Source organism: Vigna angularis, chromosome 1, assembly GCF_016808095.1.
Source record: "Vigna angularis cultivar LongXiaoDou No.4 chromosome 1, ASM1680809v1, whole genome shotgun sequence".
In the NCBI taxonomy this organism is placed as follows: domain Eukaryota; kingdom Viridiplantae; phylum Streptophyta; class Magnoliopsida; order Fabales; family Fabaceae; genus Vigna; species Vigna angularis.
In genome coordinates this window covers 26,610,082-26,627,149 of record NC_068970.1, presented here as the reverse complement: position 1 = coordinate 26,627,149, position 17,068 = coordinate 26,610,082, and the positions used below count along the sequence as shown (strand labels likewise).

Sequence of the window (17,068 nt, the reverse complement as noted above, 5' to 3'; positions counted from 1 at the left end):
ATTAACTTTGAAATATATTTTTTTATAATTGAATTATTTTTATTTTAAAAGGAAGTTACCAACAAAGTTACCCAGTAAATTAATCTTATATCCAAAACAAACTCTTGTTATTTCATTTATTAGAATTTCATATTTGAAGTAGAAAATTGCTGCAATATATATTAATTATTTTCTCTATAAAATTACCCAAAAATATCTATTAACTGCTGTAGAATTCATTATTAATAAAAAAAGAAACACTATAAAAATAAAATCATTTTAAAATCTCATTAATTAAAAATTTGTCATCTAATTACAATATTAACTACATAATTTGAAATAACTATTTTTTTAGGGTATCATAATGGAAAGTCCTAAATCTAAGTGAATTAGAAAGAAGATTTTAATAAAAAAGATAAATTAATTTTTTGGGTTGTTAAAACAAGAATGAAATTATGCAGTGGAATTAATGCTCTAAAAGGGTGGGGAAAATCATTTATTAACTGCTGTAGAATTATTTAATTAAAGAATTAAAACAAAAAGTCCAATTAGTAAAGTTAATTATGAAATTAAAACCAAGTCCATTTAATAAAAATAAAATCATTTAATTTTTAAACCAAGATGAAACGTTCAATAGTTTTAATAATTTTAACTTTAGAAAATATTAATAATTTTAAATCTAAAAATATTTAATCAATCTAAACTTAGAAATCATTGAATAAATTTTAATTTAAAAACATGTAATAATTTAACTTAATTTGTATATTAAACTTAAATTTAAAATTCATTTAATATTTGAAAGTTTCATAAACATGGTATTTTAAATTAGAAAAACATTTAATATGTACATTAATAAAACTTATGTACCAAAAGAATGTTACCATGTACAAAGATTTTAATAAAAATTACATGTATATCTTGACAATGAGTGTTTAAAAAATCATTAACTATAGAACATTAATGTACTTTATTGAATACTCCTAATAATTAAAAATTAACATTAATTAATAGCCACATCTTTAGTAAACTTTTTAATCCTTCAAATATTACTCAACTCTTCCCTGAACTATTCAAAATAAGATTATAGTAAAAGATCATTGTTAAATCAACCAATCAAGGTGTCCTCCAAAGTAGGAAATAAGATTAAATCTTATCAAACAAAATTGTGTGCTAATATAATTTATCAAGAGCAATTAAATCATGAGAAATGAAGTAACTTGCATAAAATTCTTTAAATTCAAATTTCAGTGTTTTCTTAAGCAAGAACAGAAAATATGTTGATAATAAATGTTTAACCTGCCTTGAACAAGATTAATGTAAGAAAATGAATATATAAAAAAGGAAAAATTGAAAAAAAAAAGAGAGAAAAAAATGAATAAAAGAAGAAAAGATTGACAGAAGAAGGAGATGACAGTTTTTACAGAAGTTGGGAGAGAGAGAGAGAGAGTACAGATCTGTTTGACCAAAAGCCCTCACACAAATCAGGTTCATTCTGCTTCTTCCTCTTCTTCTAATCCTATTGTTCATAAGACCGATTGCATCACCGCTTCCACTGTCATAAACATCATCAACATTTTCCCACATACATATTATAAATATATTCATTCCACCACCAACTCATACTTCATTAACCATCTCTTATCCTCTCTCTTCTCTCTTTCTTTCAATTTTAGACGCAAGATAGTAGAGAACACAGCCAATGGAAGGAGGAGGAGGAGCTGCTCCGCCTGCTGACACCGTTATGTCGGATGCCGCACCGCATCCAGAACCCCATCAGCCCCCTACAGCCATGGGGATCGACAATATTCCGGCCACGCTCAGTCACGGTGGCAAGTTCATCCAATACAACATCTTTGGGAACATATTCGAAGTCACCGCCAAATACAAGCCACCCATCATGCCCATCGGCAAAGGCGCATACGGCATCGTTTGGTATTCACTTACCCTTTTCTTCTTTATTTCTTTGCAAATCGAATCCCACTCCAAGATAGTTTCTTTTTTAATGTTCTTTTTTTCTCTCTATTCTTTTATGTGTTTCTTGAATGTAAGAAAAAGATTGATTCTTTTTTATTTGGTTGGGAATGGACGATGGAAATTTTTGTTTGGTTTTTGTTTTTGTTGTGTGTGAATAGCTCGGCTTTGAACTCGGAGACGAATGAGCATGTTGCCATCAAGAAGATTGCGAATGCGTTTGACAACAAGATTGACGCCAAGAGGACCCTCCGAGAAATCAAGCTGCTTCGTCACATGGATCATGAAAACGTTAGTGAGTAATGATTGAGATTGCTTTATGGTGTTGTTTGTTTGTTTTCTTGCTTTCTTGATTTAGTCTTGTTGTGTAAGTTTAATCTTTTCTGTTCTGTGGTGTAATTATCTGTTCCACTTTAGATCCTTATTTTTATGTGAAAGATTCAAATTCAATTATACAAAGTGTTTCTTTTCCGTTCTGAAACAATTTTAGTTTGAATTGAGGGAATAATGAATGTTCAATGATGAGGCGTGTGAACATAGTAGGAGACATTGAGTCCTAAATGCACCTGTTATTTTTATGTGGCATGCATGCATTAAGTTAGTGTCGGTAAACCTATTGATGATGATAATGAGTAGATAATAAGTATCAGTGTTAGTGCCCAGGTGTAGATGGTAATTCATAACATTTGAAGGGAAACATAAACTTGTGTCCAATGGGAAAACTGATGATAGACGCTTGTTCTTGATTGATACCCTGACAATTTTGTTGATTAGTTTGTCATCTTATCCTTAATCTTGATGCACTTGTTTACCATTTTTGTCCAGCATTAATGCATGCGTTTTTTGTTCTTCTTAAATTGCTTTTGGCATTTGATTTTGATGCTGGCTGAGATATATGTCAGACACGTTACTTATTTTATTGGCTTTGTCCTGATTGAAGTGAACTGACGAACATGCTTATTTTTATTTGCTTCTTGTGGAGTCCCCAGTGAAATGAATTGGGCGAACATGCTTCATACACGTGTTCTGTTGAATTGTTGCATTTACAGCTGGGCTGCCTCTTTTTGTCTTGTTGTAGTTCTGATAACAGAAAATAAGTGCTCATTATTAGGTCATTTAAATGTGCGTACATATCATATTTCTTATACATTGTGGGACAAATAACTTTGTGACATTATATGTAACAACTTAAGATCAGTAAGAATATTTCTTCTACTATTTCTTATATGGGTTTGCCTATTGTAATTATTTTCTAGGTGGTTGCAATCAGGGATATAGTGCCACCACCTCAAAGGGAGATCTTCAATGATGTTTACATTGCTTATGAATTGATGGACACTGACCTGCACCAAATCATTCGTTCAAATCAAGCGTTATCAGAGGAGCATTGTCAGGTACATGCTTATATACACTTTTACATTTTGCCCATGTTTCTATTAACTATTTGCATACTTTATCACATTGTCATTGGTTATAAATTCTTTGGAAAATCTTTCAAATTTAAATGGTTCGTAATAGAGTACTTCTTCAGTTTCATCTTCCATGTCATGAGGAAATGATTTGATAATTGTCTCATTTTTTGTTTGTTTGTGGAGTTTATTTAAGCTTATCCTTGACACCTGAATAAATTTTTTTCTTGGCACAGTATTTTCTGTATCAAATTCTCCGAGGGTTGAAGTATATACATTCTGCAAATGTTCTGCACAGGGACTTAAAGCCTAGCAACCTTCTCCTGAATGCAAACTGCGACCTAAAAATTTGTGATTTTGGACTGGCTCGAGTTACCTCTGAAACTGATTTTATGACTGAATATGTTGTTACAAGATGGTACCGTGCACCAGAGCTTCTGCTGAACTCTTCTGATTACACAGCAGCAATTGATGTATGGTCTGTTGGTTGTATTTTCATGGAACTGATGGATCGAAAGCCTTTGTTTCCTGGCAGAGATCACGTGCATCAGTTGCGTCTACTTATGGAGGTAACTTATTCAACAGTCTTTATTATAAGAAGAACATCCAAAAACTATTGATTCACATTTGTTTTTATGGTTGAAATTATTAATCTTCCAGACTTGGAACTAACACATTATTAAAGCTAATTGTATTCAGGTTAAGTTTCATTATATCATGTCCATGCTTGAGTAAAGTCAGACCACTAAACCAAAATGACGAAATTCTTACTGAAATCTACACATGCTTTCTAATGTTAATTTTTTCTATTCTTATGGTCTATATATAGTTCAAATTTGATGACAGTCTGCATTGAAATCAGTGTATAACAGACATGCTCTTACTTTGCAGTTGATTGGCACCCCTTCAGAAGCTGATTTGGGGTTTCTGAATGAAAATGCTAAGAGATACATTAGGCAATTGCCTCCTTACCACCGTCAATCTTTCCAAGAAAAGTTTCCACATGTCCACCCTGAAGCTATAGATCTTGTTGAGAAAATGTTAACTTTTGACCCTAGAAAAAGGATTACTGGTAAGTTTCAATTTTTCATTGTTTGAGTCTCAGATTCTGAGGTTAAATATTATCAATATGAAATATTTATTTTTTTGACACCACGAGTACTAGTTAAAATTCTATTTGAATATTTATTATTTGGTTGAGAATTTGAATCTACTTTGCCATAAATGCTTTCTGTTTAGCTTTGGAGATGCCATATAATTATTGGGTTATATACTATATATCTTTCAGAAATTGTATGTGCATGATTTTATCTGTTTAAACTATTCTATCAATGTGCCACGTTTCTATTACTTTTCTTGCATTTGGCTAAGCTTATTAACTAATGTGGTGTAACTTCTCTTTAGTTGGGTAGGCTTTGTATTCTAGTCTTTGTGTTCTTACAACATAAAATCTGAGTTTGTGATATCTATTCTCAATAAGTAGTAGAAGTTCTGTCGCTTCAGTAAGTGTTTTAGAAATGTTCTGTTTTGATATATTTTTTTTCTCTTGTAAACTACCCTCTTATTTTACTTTATCTCCTGTTTCCTTGATTTGTATAGATGGTGAAAACATTTTGTAATTATTAAGGAAAATATAAAGCATGTTCACAAAACAAATGCCCCCTGTCACAAAACAAATGCTTTACTTTATACTAGTCTCATAAGCATCACCATCGGCATTCAAAATTCAAATATTTATCCTAGTGCTTACGTTCCTTGATTTACCTTGTTTTGCAGTTGAAGATGCACTGGCACACCCGTACTTAACGTCTCTGCATGACATCAGTGATGAACCTGTGTGCATGACTCCTTTTAGCTTTGACTTTGAACAACATGCTTTGACTGAGGAACAGATGAAAGAACTGATATACCGAGAGGCTTTAGCATTTAATCCTGAGTATCAGCAGTAGTGATAGTCATGTTGTCATTGGATTTGGATCGTTTGATGTCTGTGTCCATAGATCAAGGGATGTCTTTGTGTATATATCTATCATCTGAAACCAGATGATATTGGAGTTGAATTGTTTCCCTCAGAGGCATGATTGGTAGACTGGAACAATCATAAGGTGTTTGTATTGGCTTATTTGCTTCATATTATTGTCCCAATTCATTGGCTTGAGCCAACTGATAAATCTTTCTCGGTCTCAAATTTATGATCTTATGGGTTTGAAATTCTTTCTTTTTTCCTTGGTAAAGGTTATTTGTGCTGCTACACTTATAAATTTAATATCACATTTATCTGTCATTAAAAATGTTTAATTAGTGAAGTAAAGAACGGTAGTTTATGGTGGTTCAACTAGTAAAAACTAAAATAGAAGTCAATCGATAAGTCAATAAATGTGTAACTTTGTTCTTTAGATAAACTGGGTGGTTTGTTTTAGTTCAACCAGTAAAGAACTGGCTTTTACTGGTTGATTTTGGTGTAACGGAGATTTCGAGCCTTTGATTTTAACATAGAGATGAGCAGCTTTATTTACAACGCTCGCTTTTCAATGGCATTGTTGATTGATTACAGTATTTTATACTTACCCAGAAAAAATATATACATTTACTGAGAACACCGTTAGAACAGAAGAAGCTTGAAGGTGCAGAGCTTAAGTTTTGGGGTTAAATCATTAAATCCCCCAAATTGACTTCGTCAAATTCAGTTCCATTCTAACCACTGTTATCTTACAATGTCATTTATCAGATTTTATTATCTAATAGAATGGATTAAGAAAAAATCCGTCACAAAAACAATACTATTTTAACATTCTTTTATCAACCCATAGAAATTAGTGCCCTCAGGTACACTAGTAAAGATTATATGCATTAAATAAGCAATATCTTCAAAAGTAGTCTAGTCTAAACTATTCTTTTATCATTTTCTTAATCAACTTGATTGACTCGGAGTTTTACAGATAAATTTAAATAAAAATAAATATAACGCAAATTAGCACTTATCGTATTGCACATCTTAAAATATAAATTTAAAGCCAATATATCTGTATTTTCATTATTTACTTATATATACTCTGAAAACGTTTTGATAAAAAAAATTAAAACAGTTGATTCTTGTACTAAAAGAAATTGACAGGTTCCTTTACCGGTTTGACAACTCGTTTACCAACTATCATTTTTTTTTCTAATTTTCAGGATATTTTAAACTTTTAACCAGGTGACAGTTATTATTACAACAGCTATCTTTGTAAAAGTAATAAATATACGACAAATTTAAAACTGTTATAAAACCATTAAAATAATTTTAAGATGGCACATATAAACGTCTTGAACGAAAAACTATACACTTATACGATAATAAATCATTGCAAATTAGTGCTGTATTCCCTCCCTTTCCATTGAGTCCACTAATAGTTTTATATGGTTAAACCAGTGAGGTCCGTTAAACATCACGCTATAATTCAATTTATAGTCATCGAAACTCAAAGATCCCCTCCATCTCACACATTGATAGAAGACAAAATGGCATACAAGATTACAAATCTGTTAAGAAAGAATAAGTTGAACATAAGAGTGAAGCTGCCCACAGTGTACAATTTGCATAAAATAATTTTATGATACATGACCAAGTATTCAGACACTATTAACTCTTAACATTCCCAAAGAATCTTGAAAGACGAACTGGACCATTATCTTCACTATCCGTTCCAGTATCCTTGCTTCTTGACTTGGGCTTCTTTTCCTTCTTTGACCTCTTAGACCTGGACTTGGACCTCCTTGATCCTCTTTCTTCTTCATCACTGCTGGAAGAGTATGAAGATGATGAAGAGGAGCTAGATGCAGAAGATCTTCTTGAATGCTACAATAGTAGAGGTAAAGAGGATACATAAAAAAGCTTACATTCATAACAAACGGATACATCAAGTGTCAATCGACATTGTTTGAACAAAGTACTAATTTAAGATACGGGTGTTTTACGCAAATAACAATCCAAGAGAAGCTACATATTAATTGAAACCAACGATTTCAGTCAGCCGCACATTTACACAAGTTAATGTTAATGTCAAGCATAGACATCTATAACATTAAATAATGTGCCTACTCTTTTGTAATATGTGTGAACATTCTTTTACCACTAACTTTATTGATTCAATGATATGTAAGAAACTACTCATGAGTAGTAATTACTGTGATGAAAAATTGTAAATGTTCCTACTGTGCAATTACAACATTATAAAAATTATCAAAAAAATATTAATTTCTATAAGTGCTTCTTATGTACACATTTTCTCTAACTTTAACATAAAATTTAGCAACCGCTTTACATTTTCAGACAAGTTACATTAATTAAGTTTTTAATTACAAATATTTTTATTATCGTACAAGAAAATTGACAAACAAGCGGCACATACACACGATGCAACAATGAAACATCAATTTCTTTTAAAAAAAATAATCACAATTTTCATCATAACCTTCAGTCCAGATCTCAAGAAGATAAAATATGTTGATGCAACAATGAAACATCAATTTCTTTTAAAAAAAATAATCACAATTTTCATCATAACCTTCAGTCCAGATCTCAAGAAGATAAAATATGTTGATGCAACAATGAAACATCAATTTCTTTTACAAAAGAATAATCACAATTTTCATCATAACCTTCAGTCCAGATCTCAAGAAGATAAAATATGTTATAGGGTATATAACAACCAACCCCCTTGATGTTTCAGCCATTCTCAATGTTCATTTTAGTTTATTTTGTAAATCCACTTGAAGCATGCGTTCCATAAAAAATAATATTTTACCCATGAAAGTTGAAAATGACTGAAATATCTGAATATTTTCGTATTTATCCTTTTAAAAAAATTTAAAGAGAAGACTCAGAAGCCTCCAAAATTTTCTAACATTAATGCAAACAACTTGTACCTTCAATATATTTAGTCCAAAAGCATGGTCAATGAAAACTAAAAGCAAAGACAAGACAATCACTAGCTCTTAGTTAAGTTAAAGAGAGAGTTATGCTATTTCCAATTTGCAAACAAAAACACGAAATTCAACAAGTTTTCATTTCATCCATGTTAAACATAAATGTCTTCGGAATTAAAAAGCACCTTTCTCTTTTTGCTGCTGTGCTTCTTGGAAATTTTGTCCCTCTTATCTGCCAATTAGAATATGCAGTCAAAATTAGCAAATTAAAAGCTAAGTACTAGCACAACACAAGATAACTTTACCACACATACCTTTAGAATGTCTAGACTTGCTACTAGAGTGATTTCTTCCTTGGGAAAGCTTACGAGCCCTTTCAGCATCTAGTTGAGCTCTGTACTCTCTCATCATCCTATCTGCATCTGCTTCCAATTCCCCTTTTTTTATTTCCTCTTCCTAGTATATAAAATACAAATAAAGTTCAATAAATAATATCGTGAACAAACACAACTTAAAACACTTTTATTGACCTAGAATATTGATACATGGAGTATTAAGATAAGCATTGATATTTAGGAAATAACTAGTAAAGTAGGGGAAAGAATGCAAATCCAGAATATATTAGCCACACACTACAAAAAAGCTATAAAATAACCTAACGAGGCAGGTCTTTGGCAAATATTTCCTTGGAATGAGCACGATCATACATGGCTTTCAGGGGACCACGGAGTGACTTAAACAATCATATATTAAGAAAAGCGTGTAAGATAATACCTGATGGCCCCTTAATTAGTTAATGAGAAAAATTAGTTAATGAGAAAGATAAAGTTTCTTAGCTGCCAGACTAATGGCTTGCTTTCAAAGTGGCTATAGTAAAGCTAGCTTACAAGGCTGGCTCTTAGTTATGGTGCGGCCAAATGACAAAAAACTCCCTCTTTTTTAAACATTACCATAACCCTCTCTGTACTGTTTATCATCAAATGACAACGACCTGCCTTCCTCATAAAACGCAGACACAACTTGTACATTTATGATGGCAGTAGAGCCTTGAGAAAAAAAAAGGATAGATAATACACAGACTGGAATCTAATTTCCATAGAAAACTTCTAAGCAAAACTACTTCAATTGCCTACAACTAATTTCAACATTTTCTGTCACAGACAAACTCAGATCCAACTAATTTATAGGGGATATCCATAGTCATGTGAAACCAAAATCGCAGTGTCATGTGACATTTTTGGGAGGTTAGTAGAATTTGTCAAGTGGTTCATAATAACAAGATTTGTATAATGTACTAATAAACAGTAAAGGGCATGTTTGGACAAGTTTCTTCAGAAGGACTTCCAGGAGAGGAAAAAAATGAAATTAACTTCTCCATAAGCTAAAATTAGCTAATGAACAAGTTAAAAATAAAATTATGGAGAAGTTATACATGAGTGCTTCTAGAAATTAACTTATGCACATAAGCTAATTTTAACTTATAGAGAAGTCAATTTAATTTTTCTTATTTTTCTTTATCTCGAAGTCTTTATGAAGAATCTAGTCCAAATAGACACAAAACAGGCAACATACTCTAAAAAACCAAAAGCGAGTGGTCTGTCATTTGCCCATATATAGAGAAAAATGCACGTCTCATAAACAAGAGAAAATATAACATTCTCACAATTTAGTTAGTTATATTAATGAATCCAAAATAGCAAACAAAATAAAAAAATAAACAATGAATATAGTATATTTTTTTTCTATAAGCCTAAAAAAAATACAACAATGAACTTTAATTTCTTTCTAATGTTTTCAGGTTACACAAATTATAATTTTATGTTAAAAATTAATTCAGTTCCTGAAAGAAAACTTCATAAGATAATCTAAAAATCCTTTTGTCATTGTATTACATATATAGAGAAGGCTTAATTACATTTTTCATCCTTGCAAAGAGCGGTCTTTTGGTCATTAAATTTTTCTTTTTACTCTAGTCCTCGCAAGTTTTTTGGAAATCATTCCCGCCATTAATCTTACTGTCAAAGTTAAAATGTTGATGACATCACCACATACAAGTTACAACATCAACAAAATTGGCAGATTAACGATCCTGACATTGCCAAAAGTGTTGCATCAACATACGATGTCATCAGGAACTCAAATAAAAAAGCAACATATTTATAGGGACCAAAATAAAAGAAGAAATATTTGCAAGGACTAAACAAAAATAAATATTTCCAGGGACTAAAACGTAAAAAATTATTTAGAAGGACTAAGGTAAAAATAACATACTTAATGTAGAAGAAACTAGGTGCAGTTGATTGTTATGAACCATCTTTGATAAGATTAAAAAAAATGTAAATTATGTTGATGTTAAAAATGAATAATTTAACCAATTTTCAGAATGAGTGATTGAGACCAGAACAAACAAATACACCTAATTCTAAGGAAAGCCTACACATGCAACGTAGTTTTTCAAGTTTTATTTTGTCTTGGGTTTCTCTCAATCCTGGGTAGAGAATAATCTCTCACACAATAACATGGCTATCGCCAGGCTACACCTCTTTGTCTTGGCTTGGCCAAGCCTATATGTACTGGATTTTCGGGTTTCCCATTTTGAAACCTCTAATTATCATTATTGGTGTCAATCACTCATTTGAAAATTGGTAAATTATCATTGCAAACATTAACATGATTTACCTTTTTCTAATCTTGTTCAATTGTCATAATTTCTATTATTATAAAAAAACTCACAAAATTCAACTGGACCTATTTTTTATTCTACTTCAAACATGCTTTATAAACGTTATTTATGATTTTAGTCCTTCTAACATAGCATGGGAGATAATGCAATCAAGGTTAACTTTGAAGGTCAAATTAGTGGCATAGAAGATTTTCATAAACAATTTTTCCTAGGACTAAAGCAATAAAAAAAGGGTTAAGGATCAAAACAAATAATTAAGAATGAGTCGAAAGTTTTTGAGTTCTGTAAATACTTAACACTTTTAAGTCTGTCGCCAATCAAATGTTAAACGATTTGGGGAGCGGGTATTGGATATGTTTGGGGTTTGCTGTCAGTTTACAAATCTTAGGGCAATGAAATGTATGTGAATTAAGATTGGCCAACTGGTTAAGTGTTGATGTTTATCTGTGTGGCTAGGGTGAAAGAATCATATTCAGCGTTCCCCAATGAGGCATTGATTAATTTTTATAAAAGAACTTGAGCACAGTATAACCATTGCGATACAATGAGGAATAAAAACTAATACTCGTACAATGCCAAATGACAAACATGGGCTTTCCAACAAAATGTAATTATATTAGAAAAAAAACACGAAAGAAAATTTATAATCAAAACATGAGAAGGAAAGGGAAAATAAACAAGTTCGTTTAGGAAAATGGGCCAAACTTCAGACACGATTCACAATTGTCTAATATATGAAGTCAGTAGGAGAGCACTTGAATGATGAGATAAACAACCCTCAAATTGAATACAGAGATAGTAATCCATAATTGCTATAAACAAGGATATATTGAAGCAAAATTTAAACCAGAAATGACATGGATTGAAATAATAAAAAAGCTAGAGTATGTAGCTTGGATAAGATTGAGCAGCAAGAAAATTCAATTGATGTTTTTTAAATCAATTCATTCTGATTAAAAAATGCAGAGGAGAGAGAACATTCAAGGTTTTCAGAAGATTACCTTTTGCTTCTTTTTGTACTCTTCCCAGGTAATGGTGTGAGAGGTGTTAAGGCTAGCCAAACGTGCTGCATGCCATTCTGGTGAATGAAATGAACCATCCACCTGCGACTGTCCTCATCAATATCGCTCCAGGGTAAAAGAGAAATATAGAAGTGATCCAACATTCAAGCATTATAAAGCATTTTATCCTGTACCATAATAATACACAAGAAGAACGAAGACCATCATAGGAAGTGTTCCCATCAAATAATGTATATGCCTCAGTTATGAAATTTTCCACCAGATCACATCAACAACAGAAAAAAAAAAAGGAAATCCAGAATAGTTATGCAAGATTCTTGGATAAAAGATCCTTGTGCATGAAGTTCCAATTCATTGTTCACTTAGTATTAATGTTTCGAAAACGGACTGTGATCATGATTTCTACCTCAAGGCCAAGGCTTTTAAGTATATTAAGTACAATGCGACCACAACTGTAACCACATGAGCTGTATTTCCTCACAACTTTCTGCAATATTATGAAATGCAATGACCCCCCTAGTGTGAACGCAGCTTAAAACCTTGAACTAAGTATTGAGAATGTTTACTTCCACTAACAACTAAAATTTGTAGAGAATATATTAAACTAAAAAAGAAGAAAAAAGGTTAAAATTTGTGATTCAAGCAGGGTTTTAAAGTATCAATGCACAAGTTATATTTTCCCAGTAAAGTTAAAGCATCGGACAACTTTTCCAGCCCAATTTATTTCAACAATATTTTGTAAGGAAGCTGGAAATGATCCCAGAAAACGAGTCCAAATGAGTAAATACTAGTCTAAAACAGCAAGTTCTAAACTTCGCGTTGAGGACCGATGCTTTGAAACCATAGAGTTCCCGATTGAAAGAGTCGGAAATGTTCTGAAATTAGTATTCGGGATGAAATCGTATTTGAGATTGCAATATGCTAATTGACGAATACGGTAAATTGCGGGGCAAACAGAGTCCAACAGTGTAAAATCCAGCACAAAGACATTCATAATCATGTGGTGAACTACTATTAGAAATGCTGTAGGGGTTTCGTCAGGAGAGATCCGTGATAAGGAAAGGGTAAAGGCAGAAGAAGATAGGGATTATGTTAGGGTTAGGGTTAGGGTTAGGGTTAGTATGGAAGGGTACAAACCATGCCGTCTTCAATCTCGTCGGGGCCGGCGGAGGCACCGCCCAACCTGGCTCTCTGCATAGCTTTGTAGGCTTGGTTTTTCCCCATTGTTACTCTGCGGATTGAACACAACACAATTCACTATGAGATCATGCAGATTGAAACACCACTCCTCCACAGGAGTTGGACCAGGTTTCTCCAAATTAGGGATTCAATTTCCAAATCTCAAACCTCCTTCGATACCTTCTTTCGTTTCTTTAGATGTTTGGTTGTTTCCTCTTTTATCGTTCTCCTTCTCATTCAGATGCAGCAATTACATGATGGGCCTTAACTTGATGTAAGACCCGATGGGTATCGTTTTATAGGGGCTGGATATACACGTAGATTTTTAGACATGGGAAATGGTTTTTTCTTCCTTCTACCCCCATGCTTTTAATTATGCACTTTTCATATTTTTAAAATTTCATTTTTTTTCCTTTTCTTTCTTTATGATGTTAAAAATAATGAAATATAATTGACGATTATAAATTCCAAAGCTCTTTAAATTTCATATCCTAAATTATGTAAATGATTTTTGTTTTACATTATTTTGTAATATACATTTTGAAATATTTTTGGCAATACTCTAAATTATGCATTTTAGAGTGCTATTCACCCTCTTTTATGTATTATTTGAAATGTATGATTATTTTTCACTACTTTATAACGATTTTTATATAAGATATTTAATCATGGTTTGAAATGTGTATAATAATACTCTAAATTATGCATTTTAGAGAACTCTTCACCCTCTTATATGTATTATTTGAAATGTATGATCAAAACGTTTTTGATATATTATATAATATGTATGATGGAGGCACTTTTTATTAGAAGTTATAGCATGAATCATATAGATAAAATTATTGCTACTTAAATGTGTTCAAAATAATGAAGTATAATATACTTTTTGAAATACTTTTTACTATCAATAATATGTAATGATTATTATATAAGATATGAATTATGTTTTAAAATGAATATGATAATGTTCTAAATTATGTATGATGGAGCACTCTTCACCTTCTTTTGTTTTGTTTATTATTTGAAATATATTTAATTCACAAGTTTTTTAATATATCATATAATATGTATGTTTTTTTACACTTTTCATTAGAAGTTATGATTTGAATCAAATAGATAAATTGTTACTTATATTTTTTGTCATGTTTTTTTTGTCTTAAGTGTCTATTTTCTAGATTTTTCTTTATAACAATTGAGTCTTTTATCAAATTATAATACAACATAGGTTTTAAGCTCACATTGAACTTAACAAACATTTTTTAAGTTTATTATTGTGTTGTAAGGGATGCTTCACTTTTGTCTATATCAATATTACCTGGGATACACGCTAAAGATGCTTTGTTTCAACAACCATTCTAACATATGCATATGTCAACTATAATCTAACTATCTAATGTGTACAATCTTTAGTTTTACTTCATTTTGAGTAAAAAAAAATTTGACCTAACACTGATAAGTACTATCAACTATTGCGATGTTACTTAGAGGATGTTACTTAGAGGAAGTTGACATTTAATATTGCATGGAGTGCATTTAATGTAACTCTACATTCAAGCTTATTAAACCAAAGATAATGAAGCTATTTGAGTTTAAAAGCTTTCAACAATGAAAAAAGGATTTACAACAATTCCTTCTTCCAAGCTCTAGATAAAGTTATCATTCAAAGAAGAAGAAAGAAAAATGATCAATTGTTAAGTGTTAAAATGTTGTCAAAATCTTTCTATAACCTTACAAAGCATTGAAGAAGAACATCATTGTGCTCATGTAGCAAACTAAAAGAAATTATTTACATTTGTATATCATTAGACACTAAGAGTGTTTACTTTTGAAGAACATCATTTGAATGATCCCTATGAAAACATCCTTTTACAAATTTTATTTGTTTTAGCTAAGAGTGATTGTTAAACAATACTCTATGTTAGTCGGGATTTGTTGTGGTCCAAACAATATTTTATGGATTAGTCTGGTTAAGGTTCAAACAATCTCGATTTTTAGCCAGGAATGGTTATGATCAAAATAATCCTTTAGGTTTTTAAGTAGGAGTGATTGAGTGTTAAAATACTACTTGTCTTTTACCTGGTAGTGGTTATGTTATAAATAATACTATGTTTATAATTTGTAATAGTAGTTTAAAGAGTTAAACTAAAGTCTGAACTATTAGATGAACTAGCATAAACGTCATATAGTAACTTTTTTCATTCTCTTATCATTGTTCGTTGCATATTATTGTTACAATAAGAGATTTACAAACCACCTTGTAGAAAAGATTTTAGACAAATAGTTTGTTAATCTAAAGTCGTCACCTTACCATTTGATATTAGATGATACATTGCAAAACTTTTAAAATGTTTTAAAACATAATTTAATTCTCCTTTCTTGAGTTTTGACTTTTTTTTTCACAAGGTTTAACAATTTAATTAGGGTTAAATATGTTTTTAGTCCATAAACTATTGGCCGTTTCTGGTTTTCGTCCCTCTTTCAAAATAAGGTACAATTTGGTCCTCATTCTTTTCGAAACTTTGGTTTTAGTCCTCGAAAACTAACACCGTTAAAAATGTGCTGATGTGTCTAACGTCTCTGTCCACGTGTTCTTACAGTTAAAATGCAAAGTTAATCCAACATTGGTAAAGTTTGGTTTATTAGTTTCATTGCAAAGTGTTGTCTGAAGGATTTGAGCAAAGACGAGGTAGAAAGAAGGTTCAAGCTTGGATATCACCTTGTTGGGCATTGGTGGAGTTGGCCACGTAAGTTCATATTCGTCTTTGTTTTGGTTTAAAATGATGGATGGATTTGGGGATATAGGGTTTTGTTGAAGGGTTTTGGTTTCGAACTTGAGTTTCTTTGTTAATCACTTTTGAAGGGAAATGAAAGGTGATAGAGGAGGTTGCACACCAAGGAGCATAGGTTCTGGAATGTCCCAAACATGTGGATCCTCTCACTTAGCTTCAAAAAACTGTGGTTGTGGGGAAAGATTGTTGTTGTTGAAGGCAACTACATTGAAGAACAAAGGGAGACTATTTTATAGATGTAGAAATTGGGCAGTAAGTAAGAATAAAAGCTTTATTTATTGTGTTGAAGATTGTATTGGTGATTTATAATTTTCATTTGTAGAGAATTTAAGCTGTAACTTATTTGAATGGGTTGATGAAGGAGATTTTGAAATGGAAGGAAGCTTACAAAGGAAGAGTGAAGAAGTTGAAGTGTGTATTGAAAATGTTGTGTTGGATCTAAGGAAGAAGAAGGACAAGTTGAAGAAGAAATTAGAGGAAGAGAGAAAAAAATTTCAAAATGATGTTGGTGTTTTTTGTATTGTCATGGGCATTAACAGCTATGTTTTGTATTCTGTTTGTGTTGAAGGTAAATTGTAAATAGATAGGTTGTGTTGTGGATGTACAAGCAAGTTTTAAATTGAATAAAATGTGGAAGTTCAGTTCAATTATGCCCTGATGGTTGTGTTATGTGCATTTGTGTTATATACTTTGGAAATATTAGCAGCTTTGACTACCAATTTTATAATGCAAATTGTGCTCTTGTTTGTAAAGCAAGCTTTGACTACCAATTTAAGATGTTCAAAAAATAGTGTGATAGAATCCAAGCTAATGTTCAAAAAAAGTGTGATAGAATAGAAGCACAAAATCACCAAACACTCCAACTTATCAGAAAAAGTGTTCAAAATTTGGGGGTTTAAATGTCAATTTTGCATAAACGAGTTTGGAATGTTAATGTGATTATTTGAGCAACTTTGTTTTACCAAATTTGACATGTACTAACTGCCAGCAGAGGCTAAAAGCTTCCAGATGAAAATATCACTGTATGAGTTGCTCTTTAGCACCAAAAGTGGTGGTTTGCAATGGCAAATTTGCAGAAATCAGAAACTGCCACCAAATTGTAGCTTGTTCCAGCAGCCAACAGAGGGA

The 17,068-nt window shown here is 31.5% G+C and overlaps 2 protein-coding genes across 3 annotated transcripts; one reads left to right on the top strand and one right to left on the bottom strand.

The window, feature by feature from the left end:
- Positions 1–1,370: 1,370 nt before the first annotated feature.
- Positions 1,371–5,547, top strand: LOC108321933 (mitogen-activated protein kinase homolog MMK1). 2 transcript variants are annotated; one of them, XM_017553852.2, is made up of 7 exons: positions 1,371–1,464; positions 1,653–1,911; positions 2,112–2,241; positions 3,207–3,344; positions 3,596–3,928; positions 4,251–4,431; positions 5,136–5,547. In XM_017553852.2, the coding sequence occupies exons 2-7, from the start codon at positions 1,679–1,681 to the stop codon at positions 5,306–5,308; spliced, it is 1,188 nt and encodes a 395-aa protein (XP_017409341.1). In that variant the 5' UTR covers positions 1,371–1,464; positions 1,653–1,678; the 3' UTR covers positions 5,309–5,547. The 2 variants fall into 2 exon arrangements, with proteins under 2 accessions (XP_017409341.1, XP_017409349.1); XM_017553860.2 differs by lacking the exon at positions 1,371–1,464 and having other exon boundaries at positions 1,476–1,911.
- Positions 5,548–6,778: 1,231 nt separating this feature from the next.
- LOC108321870 (uncharacterized) lies at positions 6,779–13,450 on the bottom strand. Its single transcript, XM_017553766.2, has 6 exons — positions 13,332–13,450; positions 13,110–13,203; positions 11,952–12,053; positions 8,582–8,723; positions 8,453–8,499; positions 6,779–7,197 (listed from the first exon to the last, which is right to left on the bottom strand). The coding sequence occupies exons 2-6, from the start codon at positions 13,194–13,196 to the stop codon at positions 6,982–6,984; spliced, it is 594 nt and encodes a 197-aa protein (XP_017409255.1). The 5' UTR covers positions 13,197–13,203; positions 13,332–13,450; the 3' UTR covers positions 6,779–6,981.
- Between the last annotated feature and the right edge of the window lie 3,618 nt (positions 13,451–17,068).

Coding starts and splice junctions, on each gene's coding strand:
- LOC108321933 (XM_017553852.2), top strand. CDS start 1,679: ATGGAAGGAGGAGGAGGAGCTGCTCCGCCTGCTGACACCGTTATGTCG. Junction 1,912..2,111: donor GGCGCATACGGCATCGTTTG/GTATTCACTTAC, acceptor GTGTGTGAATAG/CTCGGCTTTGAACTCGGAGA. Junction 3,929..4,250: donor AGTTGCGTCTACTTATGGAG/GTAACTTATTCA, acceptor CTTACTTTGCAG/TTGATTGGCACCCCTTCAGA.
- LOC108321870 (XM_017553766.2), bottom strand. CDS start 13,196: ATGGGGAAAAACCAAGCCTACAAAGCTATGCAGAGAGCCAGGTTGGGC. Junction 12,054..13,109: donor ACGAGATTGAAGACGGCATG/GTTTGTACCCTT, acceptor GGACAGTCGCAG/GTGGATGGTTCATTTCATTC. Junction 7,198..8,452: donor ACAGCAGCAAAAAGAGAAAG/GTGCTTTTTAAT, acceptor CTACTATTGTAG/CATTCAAGAAGATCTTCTGC.